General features: G+C 52.1%; 9 protein-coding genes and 1 non-coding gene across 10 annotated transcripts; 4 read left to right on the top strand and 6 right to left on the bottom strand.

Annotated features, from left to right (window-relative positions):
• Window positions 1-573: 573 nt before the first annotated feature.
• On the top strand, window positions 574-2,867 carry QC764_405980 (uncharacterized protein; the record flags this gene model as incomplete). Its single annotated transcript, XM_062946888.1, has 2 exons — window positions 574-1,981; window positions 2,040-2,867. 2 exons carry the CDS (start codon window positions 574-576, stop codon window positions 2,570-2,572), a joined length of 1,941 nt encoding a protein of 646 aa, XP_062800839.1. The 3' UTR covers window positions 2,573-2,867.
• A 183-nt stretch (window positions 2,868-3,050) lies between these two features.
• On the bottom strand, window positions 3,051-3,123 carry QC764_0070080. Its single transcript has one exon. It is a non-coding gene; the product is annotated as a tRNA-Val (tRNA).
• On the bottom strand, window positions 3,116-9,653 carry BLM3 (Proteasome activator BLM10; the record flags this gene model as incomplete). Its single annotated transcript, XM_062946889.1, has 3 exons — window positions 3,116-3,715; window positions 3,787-9,127; window positions 9,187-9,653. The coding sequence occupies 3 exons, from the start codon at window positions 9,651-9,653 to the stop codon at window positions 3,653-3,655; spliced, it is 5,871 nt and encodes a 1,956-aa protein (XP_062800838.1). The 3' UTR covers window positions 3,116-3,652.
• Window positions 9,654-9,762: 109 nt separating this feature from the next.
• QC764_0070060 (uncharacterized protein) lies at window positions 9,763-10,324 on the bottom strand (the record flags this gene model as incomplete). The annotated part of the gene is made up of 2 exons (XM_062940632.1): window positions 9,763-9,855; window positions 10,235-10,324. 2 exons carry the CDS (start codon window positions 10,322-10,324, stop codon window positions 9,763-9,765), a joined length of 183 nt encoding a protein of 60 aa, XP_062800837.1.
• A 1,832-nt stretch (window positions 10,325-12,156) lies between these two features.
• On the bottom strand, window positions 12,157-12,796 carry QC764_406000 (uncharacterized protein). Its single transcript, XM_062946890.1, has 2 exons — window positions 12,546-12,796; window positions 12,157-12,481 (listed from the first exon to the last, which is right to left on the bottom strand). Exons 1-2 carry the CDS (start codon window positions 12,601-12,603, stop codon window positions 12,288-12,290), a joined length of 252 nt encoding a protein of 83 aa, XP_062800836.1. The 5' UTR covers window positions 12,604-12,796; the 3' UTR covers window positions 12,157-12,287.
• Window positions 12,797-13,901: 1,105 nt separating this feature from the next.
• Window positions 13,902-14,768, top strand: QC764_406010 (uncharacterized protein; the record flags this gene model as incomplete). The annotated part of the gene is made up of 1 exon (XM_062946891.1): window positions 13,902-14,768. One exon carries the CDS (start codon window positions 13,902-13,904, stop codon window positions 14,766-14,768), a length of 867 nt encoding a protein of 288 aa, XP_062800835.1.
• A 336-nt stretch (window positions 14,769-15,104) lies between these two features.
• Window positions 15,105-15,858, top strand: QC764_0070030 (uncharacterized protein; the record flags this gene model as incomplete). The annotated part of the gene is made up of 2 exons (XM_062940631.1): window positions 15,105-15,566; window positions 15,626-15,858. 2 exons carry the CDS (start codon window positions 15,105-15,107, stop codon window positions 15,626-15,628), a joined length of 465 nt encoding a protein of 154 aa, XP_062800834.1. The 3' UTR covers window positions 15,629-15,858.
• On the bottom strand, window positions 15,777-16,821 carry QC764_406020 (uncharacterized protein; the record flags this gene model as incomplete). The annotated part of the gene is made up of 3 exons (XM_062946892.1): window positions 15,777-16,023; window positions 16,088-16,311; window positions 16,385-16,821. The coding sequence occupies 3 exons, from the start codon at window positions 16,819-16,821 to the stop codon at window positions 15,944-15,946; spliced, it is 741 nt and encodes a 246-aa protein (XP_062800833.1). The 3' UTR covers window positions 15,777-15,943.
• Window positions 16,822-17,711: 890 nt separating this feature from the next.
• Window positions 17,712-19,025, bottom strand: QC764_406030 (uncharacterized protein; the record flags this gene model as incomplete). Its single annotated transcript, XM_062946893.1, has 2 exons — window positions 18,377-19,025; window positions 17,712-18,272 (listed from the first exon to the last, which is right to left on the bottom strand). Exons 1-2 carry the CDS (start codon window positions 18,956-18,958, stop codon window positions 17,712-17,714), a joined length of 1,143 nt encoding a protein of 380 aa, XP_062800832.1. The 5' UTR covers window positions 18,959-19,025.
• Window positions 18,319-20,956, top strand: QC764_406040 (uncharacterized protein). The gene is made up of 3 exons (XM_062946894.1): window positions 18,319-19,698; window positions 19,758-20,316; window positions 20,377-20,956. Exons 1-3 carry the CDS (start codon window positions 19,399-19,401, stop codon window positions 20,406-20,408), a joined length of 891 nt encoding a protein of 296 aa, XP_062800831.1. The 5' UTR covers window positions 18,319-19,398; the 3' UTR covers window positions 20,409-20,956.
• The last annotated feature ends 1,207 nt before the right edge of the window (window positions 20,957-22,163 follow it).

Here is a 22,163-nt window from a genome sequence, read left to right as displayed (position 1 = left end):
ACTTGATATCCTGCGCTAATACACAGGCAATGGGATTTACAGCACGAAAATATAGCAAGATGTTGTCCACTCGTCATAGTCTGGTTGTCGATGAATTCGAAGCCGTTCAAAGCGACCATCAATAGCGCCATTTTTCATGTTCCCATGCCCGCCCTTGGCGATAATTCTCACAGTCGATTGCAGTTCAAGTGGATTCGTCAACCACAACCCAGTGCAACGAAAGGTGGGCTGATCAAACACATCAACGAGCCCAATAAAGTGCCGTGGCCCTCCAGATGACGTTGACAACTCAACGTGAAACATATTTGTGCATCTGCCGGATAGATTGCTGTCTAAAAAGCTTGAAGGGAACCAGTTGTTCAATTGGCTGCGAAGCTGTCATAAGACTGACCCTCCCATGCAGGTCACTAGCTGCGCCTCGATGCCTTACACCTCAGCCCCTGAGCTCAGGTGGCCTCCCCTTTTCCAGCGGTCAACAACTCGAAAGTGTTTAATCCCAAAACATCGCGCCTCAAATTTCGGAAATAATTCTTAACAAACTCCAATTTTCCTGTATTTTCAGGACCAAAGACCATGTCGCGGAATCCAGTCCCCATCCAACCTGCCCCAGGGCACCAGCCCTCCCCAATTCACATTGCCTCCCGCCATGAAATCTCACCAAACTCCCTCTACCAACCAATAGCTTGTCCCCCACCACGCACCAAAAAGCGTCATCATCCACACCACTGCCCACGCCAGCGTCCTCGCCGGCACAACCCGGACTACTCCTCAGACTCAGACTCAGAAAAGCTCGAGCTAGAACCCGAAGACCAACAACTCCCCGACTCAGGCTACGGCACCCAATCCAGCCTCCAATCTGTTGACTCCCTAGACTCCCACCCCCCCAAATCCCTCCTCAGTGCCCTCCTCAACAACAAGCCAAGCAAGCCATCAGATATCAAAAGCAGCCCCCTGCCAGGAAGAGATGACATCCTCATCTTCCGTGGCACGGGCATGGAGCCCTCGTTTCAGGCAGTTTCCCGCTTCAGGGAGATCATGCCTGAAATTCAGCGAGTGCTGCAGAAACATGTCGCCAGCTCCCAAAAGTGGTCTTCCTTGCTGTCTAGTGGGATGAGGAGAAAGAAAAGGGACGGGGAGGAGGTGGTCCTGACGATGAGGTTGATGATGGTGGGCAAAACGGCAGAGACAGCCAGGCCGTCGATTGTGATTTTTGTGTCGACTGATCAGACTGCGGGGTTGGAGGGGGTGATGAGGGAGCGGGGGGTGAGGGAGCTGTATTCCCCTGGTGATGGGTTCGTGACGAACTTTGAGGTGGTGATTGTGGGGGAGGCGGCGAAGAAGAGGTTTTTACAGATGGTGGGGGTGACTTGGGAGGGGGGGTCAGCTCTGAGCGTGAACGATAAGGGGCTGCCGACTTGGTGTGGGGAGGGGATACGGCTTGGGGCGGCGGGGGGCAAATCTGTTGCGTCTACTATCGGGGGACTGATCAAACTGACGAATCACGACGGGGAGGTTCAAATTGTGGGGATGACCGCTGCGCATGCTCTGGAAGGTTTGCTGGATGATGATGACGGCTCGGACTCGGAAGGAGACGAGACGGAAGAAGGACCCCCCCAACAGCCCCAACCGCAAAAGCCACTCCTTGGACAGCTCATCCACCCTTCTTTGCCCATTAATACCTGTAGCTCAGACCTCAAAATCCCACCCCGCGACTGGGCCCTCTTCGAAATCACCAAATCCAACCTCAAACCCAACCTCCGCCTCCAATCATCGGCCCGCTCTCACTTCAAAGCCCGAGCCGACGAGCTCGCCCTGGCCGAACCATCCACCTTCCCAGACATGGCCTCCATAGAAGTCGAACTCCTCAGCCAGACAGGAGTAAAACACGGGTCTCTATCACACCTCCCCGCAGGCCTGATGCTGTCCCCCGACCACGGATTTGTACAAGCTTACACTCTAACACTAGACGAGACCTACCAAGGTAAGCCCCTTTTTCGGTTTTTCCCCATCTTGTGTCAGTATAACTGAACTTCAGCAAGTTGACAACGGCGACTCGGGCGCCTGGGTGATAAACCCCATCTCCAAAACCGTCTACGGCCACCTCGTCTCGACAGACTTCACCGGCGACGGGTACATCATCCCTTTACATTCCACCCTCTCCGAAATTACCGCCACTATTCCCGGCCTGGCGTCTGTTTGTCTAGTCGCAATGGCAGATTTAGTAGAACATTCTCTCCGCTCCTATTCTCGGTATCTCGACTCAGCTGTGGCCGGTTCAGCAAGGGCAGAGCCAGGGTCTGTGATCAGCGAGACGCCAGCGTGGGCGATGGCCCTGGCGGATTGTGCTGAGAGGGAGAGGGGAAAAGAGATGAAATTGGATGGGGTGGTTAGGGGGGCGTATGAGCGGGATGTTAGTGCTGGGGATAGGCTCCGGGTGGGGAAGGGGCAGGGGCGGCTTCTGAGTGATAGGGACTCGGGGTATGGGAGCTGTGGGTCGTCGGTGATTTGTAATCTTGAGGGGGATGGTGATGGGGAGGTGGAGGGGGGGATGGCGGATTTTAGAGGTTGGTGATCAATTTTGGAGTTTTGAGTGTGAATTGCCCTTTTTTGAGGACTGTTCGGTGTAGAGAAAAGAAAAAAAAAGAAAGCTCTGATTCGGGGCATGCTTGATTTAGAGCGGTGAGATATTGGGGAAAATTGAGTCCATATTTGTTTATATAATAAGAGTAACCCGTAGCGAGATCACCGATCGTCTAAGAGAACCGATATGCAGTAATCAGCGACCTAACAAGCTTTATATGTACGGATGAACTTGATAGCTCAGAAATAGTTTATTATTGCACAGCAATGCATGGGTTGCCTCAACATAATCATGACTGAGACTCATGCAGATGTGGTACCTGTAGAATACTGTTCTAGTCCCACTACTTCTTCTAAGCTAGATTTTTGATCCAATTTGACCCGAGTTTGCCTTCAGCTGTGTACCTAGGTAATGTAACCCACTTAGCATCTCATTATGAACCTAACTTTCGCCCCCCAACAGCATGAAAGGTCGGCTGGTGTAGTGGTTATCACGTTTGTCTCACACACAAAAGGTGCCAGGTTCGATCCCTGGGTCGATCATTCTTTTGATGATTTTTGGTTGCCTCTCTCTTTTTATACCCCCTGATTTCGCCTCTAGCTCCATCATCACAATCCCCATCACCATACATACCACCCCCTTTACAAATAACCACAAAGTAGAACCGGCCGCCGTCTAGGCTTCTTTTCCCTAGGTAACCTAACAACATCACACCAAGTATCTTCACTTTTCTGCCACATTTCCCAAAGGAACACACCGCACAACAACCAGATACCCTATTCTTCGTGATACACCTCATAATAAGATCTGTCTTCCATTTTCGCTAGTACCACATCTGATGCACAGCTGATCCCTCCCCTGTAATCCATACCATCTCCTCTAAACTTCCAAATCAACTCTAACCACTACATCGCTGACAACAAAACCCATCTCTCACAATTCCCAAATATCTCATCTAAGCAGTACCTACATCTCAAAAACTCACAAGCAATGCACCCAACTTCTTTCGGTACTATTTCACAGCTTAGCCATGGTTCGAGTTTTCTTGCCCTTCACTATTTTGTCTTGTCTCTAAGCAAAATAACTCTTCCACAACACCCCCTCCAAATCTTCGAGTTGCTCGGGAGTGAAGTACTGTTTCCAACCATCAGCCATGCTATCCTTCTCTCACACGCAAAACAACACTGAAAAGAAAATAAGCTTACCTTCTGGTCCACACTCCAACTATCCTGCCTTGTCTTCTTGAACTCCGCCAAGATCGCCTTGGTCGCCTTGCCCACAACTCCCGGGTCGTTGGCCGCCCTTGTCGCCAAGTGAGCCAACACCTCGGGCATCCACTTGGGCACCGGCGTCGCGTAAGGGAAAGCCTCAACCAGCGCCCCCAACCCAAGCACGGCCGCATGTCTCCTGACAATCTGTTTCTGCGTGTCCACCGGTGTGTCCGTCCCAGGCACCTTGGTCTTCTTCTTCGGCATAGGATTCAGCTGGAGCTCTAGCTCGAACCGATCCTTGAGCTGGATAATAATCGGGCTGCGGATCGGGGCGGGCGAGCAGCGAATCATGCCCGCCAAGGTGGCCGAAGCACAATCCCGGACTTCGAGCTGGGGGTCAGAGAGCATGTCCCCCACTGCGTCAAAGAGCATTTGGCGTTGGGCGGGCTGCGTGAGAAAGAGTCGGCGGAAGTAGACGACTTGCATGTTGACCAAGGCTCGTAAACGTTGATGCCAGGAGACGGCCGTCTTGCCGACTCTGATGAGCGCAGCGATGAACGCGTCGTCCTCACCCGATCGGAAAGGGATGTTGGGCAGGTGGCGATAGACGTGGTAAGCGAGCTTCATCAGCTCAGGATCTTCCTTGACATCCATCATGTGCAGCAGCTGGTCAATGAACGGGTCGGGAAAGAATGGGACGAGTTGGATGCACTCTTGGGACGAAAGCATGCTGTCAAGCCAAATGAGAACCGTCTTGGAGCCCGAAGTGTAGCTGGAGGGGGTTTGCTGACCGGCCGTCCGCTCGTGGCGCCATTTCTCCAGGCGAGCAAAGACGTCCTTGATGGTGGCCGAGAATTCCTCGGTAGGTTGGTACGCCCGGAGACCGATCGAGGACGCAGCCTTGTTCTTCTCGAGAAGCTCGGTGACATTCTTGAACGACTCGTGGTACCGTGTGCGGTAGATGGTCGCGATGACACGGCCAATGGACTCTCGCACAGACTTGTACGGGTGGTCAATGTGTGCCAAAAAGTCCTCCAAGATGGGCTTCTCATGCCTGAAGTGCCAGCCAGCATCATTGATGATGAACTCGACAAGCTGAACCTTACTCGACTCCTTGAAGGCTGCATTGGAGTTCTTGTCGAGTCGGAAGGAAGACAGCGCTTCTGTCAGCTCCCTGCATCGTCGTGGATCCTTGCCGTCAATAATTATGTGAAGACAGGTCATCCAGTACTGGAGGTTATCGGGCGTCAAGTCATCAGCGATGATCTTGAGCATGAGGGGGGCGGCAAAGTTCCAAACCCGGTCCCGAAATTCACGAGGATCATCAGCGCTGCCCGACAGCAAAGCCCCGAGAATTTCAGCCGTAGCGCGGTGTTGGTGCTTATCGGTGCCATCACCATACACGTCCTTCACCAGCTCCACAATGTCATCGAATGTCGCTGCCGTCTTGCCGTAGTGCATCAGGTCAAACACATTCATGAGCAGTAGCAGATTTTGCATCCTGAACCGATCTACACCAGCATCCCTGGGCTCTTGCTTGAGATACTCGAAGCACTTCTTGAACCAGTCCCTGGTGATAATCTGGCCGATCTGAACGCGCACACGGTCCTCCACCTCATCATAGGCCAAGAACGGCTTGGGGTTGGCACGCGACACAGGGAACTGCTTTCCCCAAACCAGCCAACCAGGATAGTCACAGTCGACAAAGTAATCGGTGCCATCAAACTTCTCAAATTGGGAGAGAAAGTTGTCTGTCAGGTTGGGGTCATCTGTCGGCACGGGGATCTGATATCTGTTTTCCTCGTGCTCCTCCTCGATCAAATAGTTGCGATACTCGTGGCTGTAAACTGCTCGGATATCGATGGCGGTAAAGATAGCCGAGAAGGCTGACAGGTAGTTGGAGCGCAACCCTGGATGAGGGTCGTTGGTACCATTGGCGACAAGCTCGATCAGCTCCCGGGTGGCCAGCGTCTCGAAGCGGAGGCAGCAGTTGAGCGCAAAGATGGCACACCGGCTCGCAATCTTCCAGTGGGTGGTCTTGGCCTTTTCCGTGAGCTCCAATCCCAGGGCTTCCTTCTTCCCTTCCACCTTGGTGCGACGCTCTGTAATGAAGTCGTGGCGTCGCTTGATGACTGCTGAACAATCCTCCTGTGGCCGAATGGTCTGCACAACCTCGCGGTCGAATATGATCAAACGCTCAAACGGCTTACCAAAGTCAAGCAGAGGGTAGAGTGCAGTGGACCCCAGGTTCTGAATAGAGGTCTTGTCGACGGCAGCTGTTTCGATGTACATGCGCATAAGATCCGGGGCAAACCTCCAGTCCCGCATCAGTGTCTTGAGAAGCGTGGTAAACAAGAGTGTGTACATGGCACCCTTGATCCGGTCGTGATCGTTTTCGTCAAGGGCCTTGCGAAGTCGCGCCATGATGACGGGGATGACCAAGGGTCGACCGCCAATCAAGACTTTGAGGGACGAGTCCTGGGCACCTTGGGCCACTCTTCGAACATCCGCATACGACGATGTGCAAGACTCGGCAAGATCAAGCAGCAGTTGCTTGTCAAGCTCGCTCTTCTTGCGGTAGGCCGAGTTGTACTTGACACGCTGCAACTGATAGGCATCCGCACGCTTGATAAGGAGCGGTCGAGGATACACTTTGCGCAGACCGCTGATCTTGAAAGGTGAGATATCGGCCTTGTACAAGCGCACGAGCCGCTCCAGCGGATGTGCTGATCTTTCGATCCCAACGTCGGTGATCCATGTTCTATAGGTTGCGTAGAGGGACGTGAAGCATGCAACATCATCCTGCTGGTTGGCGTTCAGAAAATAGTGTGTCCGGGAGAGCAGCCTCCCAACATCTTCGCGTAGTTCGTGGATGCGGTTGTAGATGGGATCCTCGGGCTTCAAAATATACCCAGCGGGATAATGGAATTGCCTCTTGAGCTCCTCGTCGTCCGCAACCTCGGCAAGGGGATCGTCATCTTCCTCCATCATGGCGTCCCCATCAGCCTCTGCGGTCCCATTGCCGTTAGACTGGGTGCTGGTCTCGCCAGAGGCCCTTTGTGGATCAAACAGGGTCGAAACGCCTGATATGATCAGCCTAAGAGCAGTCAGGCTTCGGGATAGCTCGTCGGACCATTCCTTGTTCTTTCCCTTTCTGCTGACAGGGGGGTCATCGCTCATGAGCTGCTCGAGCCGTTGCGCCGCGCTTCGTGTTTGACTCTCGAACAACTCAACGGCGAACAAGATCTCATCGTGAGAAGGCCGATGCCACCTGATGGTAAGCTCCGAGGGTTTGGTTGGCCTGCCCCAATCTTCGACATCCAAGCCGTGGGCAACGCGATCAGGTTCATAAAGCGCATTGTCGATGGGGTAGGTGTGGGTCAGGTTGAGCAGCAGATGATGAATGTAGTTGGAAATGTGTATCGTGGGGAGCCCACGGCACTTTTCCTGCATGTACTCTGCAATGCCAAAGAGATCGTCCTTGTACTTCAGCACCTCGCCGCCGACATGCACAACGCACATTGAAAGCATGCTGACATGCCAGACGAGAGCCCGGTCGCGGGGGAGGACCTCAGTCCCGCTACTCCGGTCAGAAGCAGCGCCGTTGTAGTCAATCTCGTTGCGAATGTTGACGATCAACATTGGGATGAACACCTTCAAAGTCTTTTCGGCGCTGACCTTGCAGAGCGCATTGCAAATCCAGGCCATGGCATCCCGCGCTTGGTGAACAACATGACTGGACACGAAGTTGGCGAGTTTCTCCAGAGCCATGTCGAATAGCTCGGGCGACAAAGAGGCGAAAAGGGGCGTCAGAGCGGCAGGTAGCGTGTTGATCACATTGTCCTCAGGTGACCCGGTGCGTAGGTGGCTCGAGTCCGGTAGATTCTCGAGCAGTGCAAAGACCTTGCCCAAAAGTGCCAACACAAACTCGCCCAACCCCGCCGTAGAAGAGCGCAGAATTTCGGCCTCATCCTCATCACTCAACTCCTCGTTGTAGTTGATCTTGACGTCTTGTCCCTCGGCCTCCATTCTTTCCATCTGGCCTTGCACCCAACTCTGGGCGAGGTTGGTGTCACGGATACCTCCCTCCTTCACTAACGGAACAAATGGTATGCTGTAGGCGACACTCTGAATGAAGTTCAGTGTGTATTGTGTCTTCCCGAGGTCGTTGGCATCAATACCGGGCAGAGCGAGTGCCAACAAAGCCGTGAGGTGACAGCGATAACCTTTGTGCTTGGACATGATGTTGGCAATCATCTGAAGGCCACACAAACTCGATGTAGTTCGGTGCACTTCCACCAGGCCCTGTAAGCTCGGGTAGAAGCGTTGTAGCGCGCCTGGCAAGATCAAGTCAGGCTCCAGGTATGCCAGTCCTTGAAGAGTCGAATAGTAGTAATTCACTACCTTGGAGCTCTTACCGAAAAGACCCATAAAGGTGACTTCCTTCAAAGCAAGAACAAACCGCTTCTTGAGAGCATCGTTGATGCGGCGATCCTCCGGAATGTCCAACTCCCCACTCTGCTCACGGTTCCAACGAGAGACAAATATGTCGGTAAGAAAAAACGTAAGCTGCGCGAGGAAACTAGTCCACGATCCCTGATTGGAGGGGTGGAAGAAAGTGTCGATGGACTCCATCAAGCCTTCCAGGTTGGTCAAGATGGATGGTTCCTGGTTGAGGCACGTGGGTGACAGCGAGTGGGTGATCCATCTCGCAATCATGTATGGCACAGGGTATTTCTTTTTGTCTTTTTCCAGATACACGCCGAGACCTGAGGCGTAGTCCAGTGATGAGTATGGACTATTAGCCTGACCCACGGGGATTTCTGTTAACCTCAAAATAGCCGTGAAAATGGCATCTGATTGCTCGCGGGTGAAGATGCCGTGCTCTGTAAATGGAACATGCCGACAGCCCAAATAGTCTCTCGCCATGCGGGAGAAGATGTCGATGAAGCACACGTCAAACGCCTTGGACCGCGTCATAAGCTGCCAGAGGTGGAAAAAGGTTGGCGCGTAGTCCGATGGCTGCGAGTTCCGGTCCGTCGGCGGTGCTGGCCCGGTGGGAACAAGAATGTTGAGGGCTCCAACAACAATGTAGGCATTGCTCATGGCCGATGTACTGAAGAAAGGCAGCAACTCTTCCAATATGGCACCGCGCTCCTTGGGGTCGAAATACGAGTTGACGTGGAGGCAGAGCTTCAGGATATGTTTGTGAGATCGTCTGCGTTGTCCCTGATGGTGTGGAACTTCAGAAGGGAGGACCATAGCCTTGAGCTCTTTCCAAAGCGGCCGCCAATCCAGAGTCAAATCTTGACCAGGCTTCAGGTAATGTTTTTTCCTACCATCACGGCCGTATTAGCTTTGGTCTCCGCATCGTGACAAGAGGATAGAACGTACCTAGTTAACGTGACTACCATTCTCGCAAATCTGTCGGCGGTATTACTGTCAAGGCCTGGGGCGAGGGCCAGGTGATAATACAGATGTGTAAGCTTGGCACGAAGCTCCCTTGTCATCTCGAATTTGAGATTCAGCCACCCTTGCAGCTCGCGAGTCCAGTGCAGCGCGCCGGGGGAGAAGTCCTCAGCCATGATAGAGATGTAGAGGTTCTTCAAGATACCCTGAAGCGCAGCATCTCTGTGTGCGTCGTCCTCAACATCGAACGGCAGCAGCCGGAAATATTGGAAGGTGCGGGGCCGGTATCTTTTCTTGTCATCTTCCTGGCCGTCGGCACAAGGTACTCCAGGGGATGTCGCACGCGATATGGTGTCGAATGCGGCGAAACCGAGAGAGGCTGCTCCTGCTCCCCCGCCAGAGGCAGGGAAAGCTGAGGAAGCACCAGGGGGTGGCCCCAACGAGTCGTCCATTGCAGCTAGACTTGGGTCTTGATTTGGCGGGCAAGCAGACTGCACGATTCGACGTACTCGAGGTCAACTGTCCCAGCCTCAAGAGAAAAAGGTGGACAGCGAAGCTTTGTCAAACGCGGCGATGTGCGGCGGCGACACAGAGCAAATGGCCGGTCTCGGGACGGGAGTCGTCGTGTTTCGGGGCCGTGGAGAAGACGGTAATCTGAAAAGACGTAAAGTATTATCATTAGCTAAATACCAGATGCCATTGACTAAAGAAGCCAGCCAGCTGTTGAGTTGATTTCGAGATTGGGGAGCTTAGCAGAGAGCAAAGCAAAGCAGAGCAAAGCAAAAGAGCTGGAGGTGAGTGAGTGAACCTTCCCCAGAACCCCCCCAGGCAGCGCAACCTGACGCAACCGCTTTCGCCGTGCGGGACAGCAGGAATAGGTTGGAGATGCGTACCTTCTTGGACCCCGAGCTTTAGAATTTCCCCCCTATCTGCCGGGCAAATTCGAAAGTGCAAGGCGCGCTTCCATGTGTCTCGGTCGAGGTTGGTGAGGTCAGGCTGTCTGTCGGTTGCCCTTGCGCATTGTCAACCGGACGGCACTCTTGTCGCTAGGTGAAGGCGCCGGGCTTGTCTCTCCAACAGGACGGAAGCTTGGTCCAAGGGTACCAGGGTGGCTTGCATCCATGCACGCTTATCTCATCCGCCCCGCCAAGCCTCGGCGCACAGGCCATCTGGCACCTTGGCGTCGACTTGGAATGGCGGGGACGTTGCTCGGAAGCGGGTCTCAACTGCCGCGACCACTCCACAACCAGAGCTCACAACTCACAGCTCATAGCTCATAGCTCATAGCTCACAGCTCATAGCTCAGATGTAGTAAGCTATCTTGAGGTGGACGAATTTGTCTAGATGGTGCGTTCTCTTAACATGCACACCAATTCTGAAGAAACAAGACACTTAAATACCTATGAAACGTAGTATGAGTGAGACTGAGATCTAAGTTTGTCGGCTGGAAATTCATGCTTGGGCTCTCTGGAATTCGACGGTCTAAGGATCACCGAACAATGAAGGTGCCAACTCAAAGCTGAAATATCAGAAGAAGCTTAGTTGTAATCAAAAGTAGCATTATGTCTATACATTCATCACATCCATAACATCATATGGCACCTTGAGGTATAGAGTGACTCTCGAGACATCGCGGACAGCACTGGTCCACTCTCAATATGACGACTGTCTGCGGGTAGATATTCGGAGCCGCATCTATACAGTGTCTTGATATTATGATATGTAGCTGCTGTGTACAGAGAATGACCAGACTTCAAATGAAGCTCCAAACAGATGCATAAACAGTTGCACATGACGATCCATGCAGCCAGTCTCTGGCCTTGTAGACCTAATGACCGTTCATACCCCGATACCACTTGAAAATATGGGCTCCTTTCATAGACATCAACTGACGGACAACATTGTCCCATTCAATTTGAAGCAACGTTCACAATGAGGCCACTTGCCACCTCGTCCCTTCCCATTCCCATCCACCCTCGAGACACGGTTCATCAGACAAGATTGGGACCGAACTCATCTCCCACCCATGGTCCCAGAAATCTTGTGTATAAATCCAGGCCGATCTCTCCATTTATCACTCTCTTCTCTTCTTCTTCTTCTTCAGACTGAGAGCCAGCTTTCAGACTTAGGGGGTTAAAAGCCCTCCTTCAGCTGCTATGTTTTCATCATTGTCTTATTGCGTCACCGAGTGCGGTGGTCACACCCACAATGCCGTTGTGCGTGAGAGAAGGTCCATGGAGCCGTAAATCCTGGATCAAAGCGGTCACCACTTCGTGGTTGCGTTCCGTTAGCATAGTTTTGGACCTGACCTTTCCATGTCATGCGTCATGTTGTCGAAGGAACTACATTTCCCCTCCCCTTTCATCACATGTTTGCCCTTCCCTCTCCGTACCCATTTCCTTGCACCGTATCCATTTCCCCGCCCTGCCCTCTCACCAATTCGCAACACACTTTGCACGGCGGCGGTTGGGAGGGAGATGGTTGATCAGGCGCGTGAGGAGGTGACGGAGGGACATTGGGGTTTGAGATGCATGGGAAGATCGGACTTTGGAGTTGGGAATGGGAATGGGGGGTTCTTGTATCTGAAATGCGGTGTTGGAGATGCATACCTAGGTACTAGAAGGAACTAATGGGTTTAGGTGGCAGCAGACTCAAAAGACATCACTGTTTGTGCCGTGACTATTTGTTGCATCTAGATAGCCGGTCCTGTTTTTTCGAGAAGATAAATTGATAGTGGAAGGAAATTGTTGATTATATACTTTGATGGTGGCTTGAAAACAGCTGTCAAAGACAAAGTGTGCAGTCCTGTCAGATTCGGGCCCGAGAGGGTTCAACTGCCACTGTCGCCGTATTTGGCTGGACAGTGTAACAAGGCACGAGCATTTTTGAGCATGAATGGTTCACATGGTTGTGGTAACCTTTTGTGTGGCTGAATGAAGCCGTAACTGAAACATGGTCGTCCGAGTGTGCTCAAAGAACACGAGCAGATGGCGTAAACGCTTATCTCTCAACAACTGATGGCCCCGATTGCGTCAATCACCACCGGCCTTGCCAGCAGGAAAAATAAATATCTCTCCAGACGCACATTACTCTTCCATCTCTTCGTTCTTCTTCTTCTCACTTTTCGCAACTGGCGTCCCAGACTTGGGCTCATTTTTGGAGCCAGGCTCATTTTCATACCCACCGCCTGCCTTTTCGTACTCTTTAGCCAGTTTCATCCCTTTCCATGCTGCCCACTGTCCCTTTCCATCGCCGGATTTATTGGGTTCTTGCTTGATTTCTGTGGATAATGGTCAGCATTTCTTCTTTAAGAGTGTTGGTGCATTGATTGGACCAGTACCCACCTTCCTTGAGTTCCTCTCGAAGCTGTGGGTCTGTGGGTTTTCCTTTGCTGCTTGGCATGATTTGTGTAGAGATGATTATTGGTTCCGATGTTGTTGGTTGAAGACAAACTGAAGGAAGCTGTTGAGATATGGTGATTGCTAGACCCCGTCGACCGACACGCGGGAGGAGTGGGATTTTAATGTGATAAATAGTGATCTTTGATCTTTGATGCACATGTCTCTGACAAAGCTGTGCGTCAATCCGATCTCCCGTTAGCTTGGGAGCTGTAGCGATCAATTTGGGTGATGCATTACATCATTTTCTGAGACAGCGCCATTGTCTGATTCGATGCAGGCACGGAGACGGCCATCCTCACCAGGCAGATTCGGAAAATAAGAGTTCACTGGTACCTTAAGTTATTTGATAAGGTAAATACCCTAGAAATGGTCTGCTTGCATGGCATTCATGTGCCTTGATTGATGTCTCACGTCCTCCTTTGCATCTTCGCCTTCCATGCCCCGTACTGTCGACAGACTTTCACCACCCGCTCCAACACAAAGGAAGATGCAATTGCCATTAAAGAGTACCATGCTTGTTCCATAAAGCCCTGCCAGAGTCAATACAAGGTTTAGATCGATTTTCAATAACAATGGTGACAGGGGCCCACTGAAGAAAGGGGGGTAATTGCTAGTGGTATTCCGATAGGACACACGGACGAATAGGTGGTCGGTTCCAATCCGACTCCGGGATATGAATCTTGAGTCAGGAGTGCCGAGCCATTGTGAGGATCCGAGGGGTTCAATCGCCTAGATAATGAGATGGGTGTGATGAGTGAGCGTTTGGGACCGAACGAGAAGTAAGGTATTGTGGAAGTTACGGTGGGGAACTTGACCGTGGGCTTCTGTGGCGCAAGTATCACAATTTTGATATGAAAATTCAAATTCCAGGGTTTCATGGAAGATGCTTCTTTCCTCTTTTATGTAACGCACTTCACGGTTTGATTGAGAAGTGGGTAATGGTTGAGCCAACAGTCTCTCTTGTCAGGTAGGTACCAACATTGGATCGATCGATTTGTTCGCAACCCAAAAGAATTTGAACCCACCATGAGAGTTTCTATTTTCCTTCCTCTCTCATTCATACACCGCTGAAAACAACCCCCACTAACATCGCAATAACGGATAAACCAACCCAACATCATGACCTCCTTTTCCACGGCGACAAGGTCCCTGTGGAGACAGGCCATACCGTGCAAGCACAGCTCTTGGCGTCCCGTCCACGTGGGGCGGGGCAGTCTGCTTTAGCCAAGAGAGGTCTTCCAACCACCGCAGCTCTCATCATCCTCCTCCAGTGCCCAACAACCCCCCATCAACATCAACATGGCCAAATTCCAAATCCTGTCCGACTTGCACCTGGAGGTCTCACCCGCCGAGCAATTCGCAGAGCATGGCTATTCTGCCTTCCACGTTGAACCCCGCGCGCCTTACCTCGCCCTGCTCGGCGACATCGGCCTGATAACCCAACGCGATGCTTTGAGGAAGTTCCTTCTTATCCAACTTGGCAAGTTCAAAGTTGTGTTTTTTGTTGCGGGAAATCACGAGCCATATTCCTCCTCTTGGGAGGAGGTTAATTTGTTTTTGGAGGAGATGTCGGTTTTGGTGGAGCAGAGGAGGAAAGAAGGGGAGAAGCTGGGAGACTTTGTCCCGCTTGATAGGACGAGATATGATATCAAGGGTGAGGAAGGGGAGGTTGTGACTGTGCTGGGGTGTACCCTCCACTCTTATGTGGCATCCAAGTACAAGGACGAGGTGACGAGAAAGTTGAATGACTTTTATAGGATCAAAGGGTGGACCGTGAAGGACCATAATAAAGCGCACGAGGCAGATAAAGACTGGCTTAATAAAGAGGTGAAGAAGATTGAGAAGGAGGACGCGAAGGAGGGGAAGAAAAGGAAGGTGGTTATTTTCACTCATCACAGCCCAACGACGGATCGGAGGGCTAATGATGCTCAGCATGAGCGTGTGAAGGGATGGGAGGCAGTGGCGAGTGCGTTTAGGACGGACCTGAGCCGTGAGAAGTGTTGGAGGAGTGACAGGGTGAAGCTCTGGGCGTTTGGGCATACGCATTTTAACTGTGATTTTTCGGTAGATGGGAAGAGAGTGTGTACGAACCAAAAGGGGTACGGTTTCGTTGCCAGTAAAGGCATGTCGCCAGGCTTCGACCCTGAGAGGGTTGTGGAGGTCTGAATGGCGGTCCACGAGCTGCCAGCCACGCGTACCTTGAAAGATAGCCACAGAACTTCAATCTCGCAGAATGCGGAGCAAACGTGCTGTCTGTTACAGCCTCAAGCCACACGAGGCTGTTGCTAAGGTAAAGCGTTTTTTCCACAGCAGGATGTGGCCCACCTAAACAATGGAAATCCGGATCTCTGTCTTCACCCACCACCAAACAACTCCGGCTCCCCAAACCACTTCATCCGACCCTCGTCTTCCAGCACAACGCAACTCACAAGCAAACGATGCGGCTCCATCACCTTCTCGCCTTGGCAGGTCTTGCCTCGGCGACGTTCACGTGCTTACCCCATGCAAATCAAGTGTGCCCGTACTGCAAGGTTCTGTCGATATTATGCACGATTGAGGAGCGCTGCGCGCCAACCTGATGGCACCAACACACACCGTACAGCAATGGTGACAGCTACTGGTACAGCAACCGCAGCAGCAAGCGTCGCCGTGTTTATCGAGAAGCCAGACGTTACGACTTCGATCATGTTCGGCGCACCGTCCATCAACGTTGTGGTGCCAGAGAAAGGGGACATCATGTTTGGGATGGATAAAATGGAGTACGTGATGGGAGAGATGCAGCCGAAAAAAGACGACAATAGCGAGCAGACCAGCCCCGAGCCCTTCAGTAGTGTGCACCCCAGCAGTGCAGGCCATGACCGCAGCAACCGGCGACTTCACTGGCAAACACTCGAACAGCGAGTGCGAGAGCTCAAGCCACGAGCTACACAAGGCAGGCCAGGCAACCGCCAAAGAGTCCGAAAGGTTAGAGTCCATCATCCATCATTATCAACAACAAGCACTAAACATTGACCGGAAGCCAGTGAGGCACCTGAGCAAGAGGAAAAGAAGTCAAGGCCTTGGTGGATCTGGGTCCTGTTGGGCATTCTCCTGCTTGCTGTTTATGGGAAGAATCGCTGGTCCACCGCCGGGCCACGATTATGAGTATGTCTGGGTTGACATGGGCTGCTCTGATTTGCAAGATAAACCCGCCATATGTGCGTATAAAACAGTATGTTATCCTAGATACAATATCTACATGTCCTTGCATCATGATAATTCCTTCATTGTCCAACCAGAAACATGACCACCACAAGAGACATTACGGCAATCGATCAATCCCCGAACATGTCTCTGTCACGCTACTGCAAGTCAGCAGAGAAGTTATCGACAGTAAAAGTCGCCGGACCACCAGTAAAGGCCTCAGTGCCGACTTGGTACACTACACAAGCAAAAGTCAGTAAACCAATCATCACCCCTCGCCGTGGAGATAGTGCAGGACTCACCAATCAAGTTCTGCTGACTGGACGGGTACTGGTAATTGCTCTCCAAATACCGGAAGAACTCCTTCACATCAGCGCTAAAGCTCTTGACCGTCCCCGAGGGAACAACAAAGCTGTACACCCTCATAGCCCCGTTCCACCCCACCCACAAGTCCCAAGACCTCCCAGCAAGGGTGACGGTCCGCTCCTTGGTACCAATGGGATAAACATTCCCATATCTCGCCAACCTACGCAATCGCCCCCCGCCTCTTGTCAGCATGATCCCACCAACAATTAGCTGTCCAGGGAAGAAGCACTCACCAAATCATCAACTCATAATCCCCCCCGTAATTAGGATGATCCGGATCCGCCGCCGTGAAGACATCATATGCCACATTCGCCCTCACATTCTCATTGTCGTACCTCCACGTGACGCTCGTCGGCATCCTGTTGATGGAGCTGATCTTCCTCCCCTTGGCAACCTGCCTGCCCGAGTAAGGGTAGCTCTTGACGTTGTCGGGGGCGCCCTGCCAAGTCCAGGTTGTGGACCACGAGATGCCGTTGTTGGAGGCACCGTTGAGGTAGGTGCACTGGGAGCCAGAGGTGGCCGCGTCTTTGCCCCAGAGGTTGTTGAGGAGCTCGTAGCCGTTGCCGGACCAGTAGGCGTAGAGCTCGCAGAGGGAGGCTCGCTGGCGGGGGATGAGGCTGGAGGCTTGGGCCATGCTGGCCGCGGCGAAGAGGAGGGTGGAGACCTTCATGGTTGCGGTTGGGGAGGGGTTTGGGCCGGTGGCGATGATGATCTTGCCTGCTGGACAGGTGTTGGGGCTAGGAGACAAGCCGTTGGTTTTATAACCTTGACAAGGGCCATCGTGACGAGAGTTTTGAACATCCCGCCTCGAGAGAGGCGTGATGTTGATTTTCTCGGACCACGGCCCCAATCTACTTAGCCACGGAATGGTTCCGGGCCGTTGTGGATGCTGGTCTTGCGGCTCGATACATTCCAGTCGGCCCTACGAGATCCAAGATATGACACATATGATGCTATTAGCGCGGGTAACGTGTGCTCCAGTGTCCTATATGATTTGATAGTACGATGTTAACTGAATTTCCACCAATTGATCCTTGTCAGTACGTTTTTGTACGCTTGCTATCATCCGCACATTCCCAATGTGATAGCTCCAAGAGCCGCTTCCATTTGCCGAGTCCAATTATGACAAGTCAACGACCGGGAAAAGGTAACAATTGTACTTTTGGTGGCTGATTGTAAAAAGCTTAATCGGACCGTCGTCAGGGTCTTGGGTGGTAGCATCGTGGGTTTCTCAGTCCGGCAATCATGGCAGATATCCGCCCCAATGAAATCCATCCGCTTCACCCCAGATTCCCGCAAAATTCGGAACAGCCTACCGAGTGATCGTATACCGGCGGTCCGGGTTAAACGGTCGCTTATAGGAACCCCTGAATGATACCATTAAGCCCGAAAGCGAAGAGCTGGACCAAATGTTCAGATGGTGACGTGATGGCTGACTGGTAGGTGGGAGAAACGTGACCTGTAGAACACACAACAAGTAGCAGTGTTGGCCCCAGTTATGGCCATTTCTACTAGTAATCCGCCGTCCTGCATCGCACGACTGGTGTGTTTCCACCCCATCTAACGTCTTGTCTCAGAAGGCTCTTCTTGCTCACGGGGAACCTTGCAAACGGCTTCCAGCCTCCAACCATCTGGATCAACGACAAAGGCAGCGAAATAATTCCTCCCATAGTGCTCTCTCACTCCAGGTGTCCCATTGTCAGTGCCCCCAAACTCGATTGCTTTCGCATGAAAATCGACGACAGCTTGTCTGGTCGGCGCATTGAAGGCGATGTGGAACCCCGGTCCCGGGGTGGCGGCATCCCGGTGCTCGAAGATGTTGAGAAGCTCATGCTCTTCGTCCGGGCCGTACCCAAGTGTTCGGACTTTGCCGGTGGATGGGTCGGAAACAGGTCCGCTGTCGTACACGAGTCGGAGGCCGAGAGGCGCCAGAACCGCCGTGTAAAAGGCCCGGGAGACAACGTAGTCACGCACCCCGATAGAGATGTGACCTAGAGGGTTGAAGTGTGTCATTCTGGTAGTTGTTGTATGCGGTGCAACCGGGAAGATCACGCGAGGTAAATTCTGAAGGTTGATGTTGAGCCCCACCCCAGGTGCTTCTGCTCGTTGGCCAATTGCAGGCTGGCATGTGATTGTCGTGCATAATTATGAGATTCGAACTGACACCATTCTTTTGTAGTCGTGTCTCAGGTTGATGTGATGTGGTCAATAAAGGCAAACAAGACATGTGTTTCGATCCGACAGCCAGATCCAGGGACTGCAGCTCGCCGAAATCCGGGTTTAAGCCATTGGTTCATCGTCTCCGAGTCTAAGTCTGATATGTTCCGGTCCGTTATTATAGCATAGGCGTCACGACAGGTAATGGTTGATTCATCAGGATGTGTTGGGGGAAGAAGAGGGCCATCGTTATTCGAATCTTCAATGGCGGCGGTAGATTGGGGTGACGCCGGCATAGGACTGTCCGGCATCGGCTCTGGGACATCGTCGATATCATTAAGGCTCTCTTGGATGTCTGATGAATCGACGCCAGCGTGCCAGGTGACCAAGCTTGACGTTTCGTTGGCTTGGAGGGTGGGAGGCTGGAGAGCACGTAGTCGGGAGATTTCGGCATGGAGCTCCTCGATCTGCTTCAGCGCATCGTCTAGTTTGCTTTGGGTACTGGCCAATGTGGCCTCCAAATCACATATACGCCCTTTGACTCTGGCACGATGACGTCGCTGGTTCTCTCGCTGGCGCGCCGCGTCGTGACCTGGAGGTTTGGCTGAAAATTTGGTGATACTGCTTTGAAACGTAGGCTGGCGTGGCATGTTTGCAGGCAATCAGGGTCAAATATCGGGAGCGAAGCCAGGCTGGTACAGATCTAGACGAGGCAGATGAAGGGAATTGGTGAGGACGGGAGAGCACTGGGCAAGATTCTGGTGACAAACCAAATCTTTTCCATATTGGGCTGGCGCGTCATCTAGTGGACCTCGCGCTAACCAGATCTGGTCCACTTTCAATGACATACCACTCAAACCTCGACAACACGCAGCACATCAGATGCACCTCACGAGAATCAGCCTTAGTAAAGAGTGGGGATCAACAAAGATAAATACCCTTTTCTAGGACTCCGGTTTTGATCCTAGCTTTAGGTTTCGCACAACAACTTCTCAGAACCACCAGGTAGTCTGGCCTTCACAGCGGCCTCTATATTGTTGGATTGTCCTACACGACCTGCCTTTTATGAACTTCTATTGAACATCCAAGCATGGATTCAACCGAGCAGATCTACGCCCAAGTCCGGGAGCACTACAGCAGTGCCTCTCGAACGGCGGCCCCAAAGTACGGAGAGAGTGTGGCCAAGTCATTCGGATACAGCGAGGACGAGTTATCCAACATCCCCGAAGACGCCAACCTGGGTCTCAGTTGCGGCAATCCACTTGCCATTACCAGCCTCAAAGAGGGCGAGACGGTCATCGACCTAGGCAGCGGTGCGGGCTTCGACATCTTCCTCGCCTCGACAAAGATTGGTTCCAGTGGAAGAGCCATTGGCGTAGACATCAATGATGTCCGTTCTTACCCGGCAACTTCCGCGTTCTCTGAACACACCACTGACAAGGTTGCTAGGAAATGCTCGCCCGCGCCGAAAAGATCAAGGCCTCCCGCGGCAGCTCGGTCTCCAACGTCACTTTCATCAAAGGCAATATCACCTCTGTCCCTCTCCCAGACGTTACTGCCGACCTCATCATCTCAAACTGCGTGATCAACCTGGTCCCATACGAAGAGAAGAATCTTGTCTTCAAGGAGATGTACCGTCTTCTGAAGCCCGGTGGAAGGGTTGCCGTGTCGGACATTCTTGCCAAGAAGCCCCTACCGGATCAGCTGAGAAAGGATGTTGCCATGTACGTTGGATGTATTGCCGGTGCTGCCGAGGTTGCCGATTATCAGAACTGGTTCAGGGAGGCGGGGTTCAAAGACTCGGTCATCACGGATACACAGGCCGATCTGAATGTCTATTTGGACACCAACGAGGATGGGACCAAAAAGTCTGGGGATTGTTGTGGACCTGTTGCCGCTGTTTCTGCTTGCGATGGTGGGGATGAGGCCAAGAAAGCGACGCCATCTTGTTCTTCTGCCACTACCGATAGCAGTGATATGGGGAGGACAGATCTCAATGAGTTCGTTGGTAAGTTAGCATTCTTGCGTATAGAGGAGACCAGAGCACGGTAGCTGACAAGATTTACAGGATCTTATAAGATCTTCGCTGTCAAAGACTAAGTGGAGCTTTTTCTTGAAGCAGGGCTGAACAGAGCAAATGAATAGGATAAGATTAGATGGTTACAGTCAGACAAGGTGGTGTTAGGGCAAAAGAAAAATACAAAAATGCAACGCTGGAAGAACAAGCAGACGTTATGTGGCCGGGCCAGGAGTCAACCTGGGTCTTCGCTCGAACTCGGGAATGCACTAACCGCTATACTACCGCGCCCACGGAATGCTAACTTGGGACTTGGAATCGTATAGTGGGGTTGGGCTGGGCTGAGTGTATGGTTGAGTGGCTTGGGTTGGCAACTGGTGGGTGGTGTATGTGGCGTTGGGGTTGTCCAGGGCAAAGCTTTTGTGAGTGGCGCAGATGGATTATGTGTTCTTCGTGATATCTCACTGGTAAGCTCTTTTGGGTATTTCTCTTCTGTCTAGACGACAATATTAAGTTACATGCCAAGTTCAAATCACCCATGAATTGGTATTAAACACCCCTCTCTGCTTCGGTTAGTTATTCAGTCAGCGTTGAAGTCAAGTCGACATGATGGCCTACCGATCAATATGCCTACCTTAGTCACCTAGGTAGCATTTCGCAAGCTCTGGATTTCGCGCGCACCCTGACAATGGTCCGGCACACCGTAGCAAAGACTCGATCGAAGAGCTAGGTACCAGCTGGATAGGTACCTACCTATTGGGCTCGGGAAACCTAACCTGGCTCGGTCAATCGTACAAGGGGACAGGACCTTTCCTAAACCTTTTTCCCATCCAGCCCAGAGTGATTATAGGCAGGTAGTTACCTGGACATAAGTCACATCGCCCAGTTGATATGTAATATGTGTCACAGTATATACTGTGCCTAAAGAGATGTGGGGCTATCATTCTGGTTGCTCCATGGTGGTTGTATTCTGGGCCTGCAGGGCCGTAGTGGTTTTATTCCTGTGCAGCACTTTGTCAATTAACACTATACCATAACAATATGCCTCCGACACAGTGCGTATGTCCGGGTAAGGCCGTTCCTTTCCCGCCGTTTCACCGCATTCTTCAGACCTGGTTGGAACACCTAATGGTTACTTTATAATGCAGTTGGCTTCCCAGCTGCAGCAAATTACTCGTCTAAATCCTAGGTCAGGCCATTCCAGGCAGGGGCACAATACATACCTACCTACCTAGGTAAGCTAGTTTATCACACTTCGGTCAACCTTTCCCCCGTTGTCTAGGCAGCTTCTTTTGCTCAATGGCTTCCCTAACAATTCTTCTCGCTATGGCGTCGTAAGCTGTTTCTCTGCTATATCGCTCACTTCAAGTTCCTCTTCCCGAGACCGTGTGCCCTAACATTCCGGTCACTCGGCAAAACACCTAATCATCTGATATTTCTTGTTACGCGGTCACTTCGGCGGCCACAAGCATCATGGCCAGCACAGATAATGGAAAACGCTCATTTGAGAGCGCTGACTCCGACCAGGCATAGACGTTTCTCCCTACCGGTGCCGCCTTCATCGGATACCGCCCCTTTCCATCCATAATGAACCTCCACAGCAATTTCTTAGGAGTAGTCAACGCGCTAAAGACATTCAAGCTCTGCGGTGCCACCGAAGACGGCTTTCTCTACCTCGTCGAGGCACACTTCGGCTTCACTCCCCGCGGCCCCCTTCACTTCGGACCCGGTTACTACCTCCGCAACGGAACCAGCCCCAAGAGCCCCATACTCGCTGCCACGGGGGATGAGTTTCCGCTGCCGCTTCTCGTCCAGCATTTCAGGCCAAAAGACGGCGG

Source organism: Podospora pseudoanserina, chromosome 4 (assembly GCF_035222485.1).
Source record: "Podospora pseudoanserina strain CBS 124.78 chromosome 4, whole genome shotgun sequence".
Lineage (NCBI taxonomy): Eukaryota > Fungi > Ascomycota > Sordariomycetes > Sordariales > Podosporaceae > Podospora > Podospora pseudoanserina.
This window is presented reverse-complemented; position numbering and strand designations above follow the sequence as displayed.

Excerpts from the sequence above, each read along its gene's own strand:
- QC764_406000 (XM_062946890.1), bottom strand. The coding sequence starts at position 12,603 with ATGCCAAGCAGCAAAGGAAAACCCACAGACCCACAGCTTCGAGAGGAA. Across the intron at positions 12,482-12,545 it reads TCGAGAGGAACTCAAGGAAG|AAATCAAGCAAGAACCCAAT; the intron begins GTGGGTACTGGT and ends CATTATCCACAG.
- QC764_406040 (XM_062946894.1), top strand. The coding sequence starts at position 19,399 with ATGGATTCAACCGAGCAGATCTACGCCCAAGTCCGGGAGCACTACAGC. Across the intron at positions 19,699-19,757 it reads TTGGCGTAGACATCAATGAT|GAAATGCTCGCCCGCGCCGA; the intron begins GTCCGTTCTTAC and ends CAAGGTTGCTAG. Across the intron at positions 20,317-20,376 it reads AGATCTCAATGAGTTCGTTG|GATCTTATAAGATCTTCGCT; the intron begins GTAAGTTAGCAT and ends CAAGATTTACAG.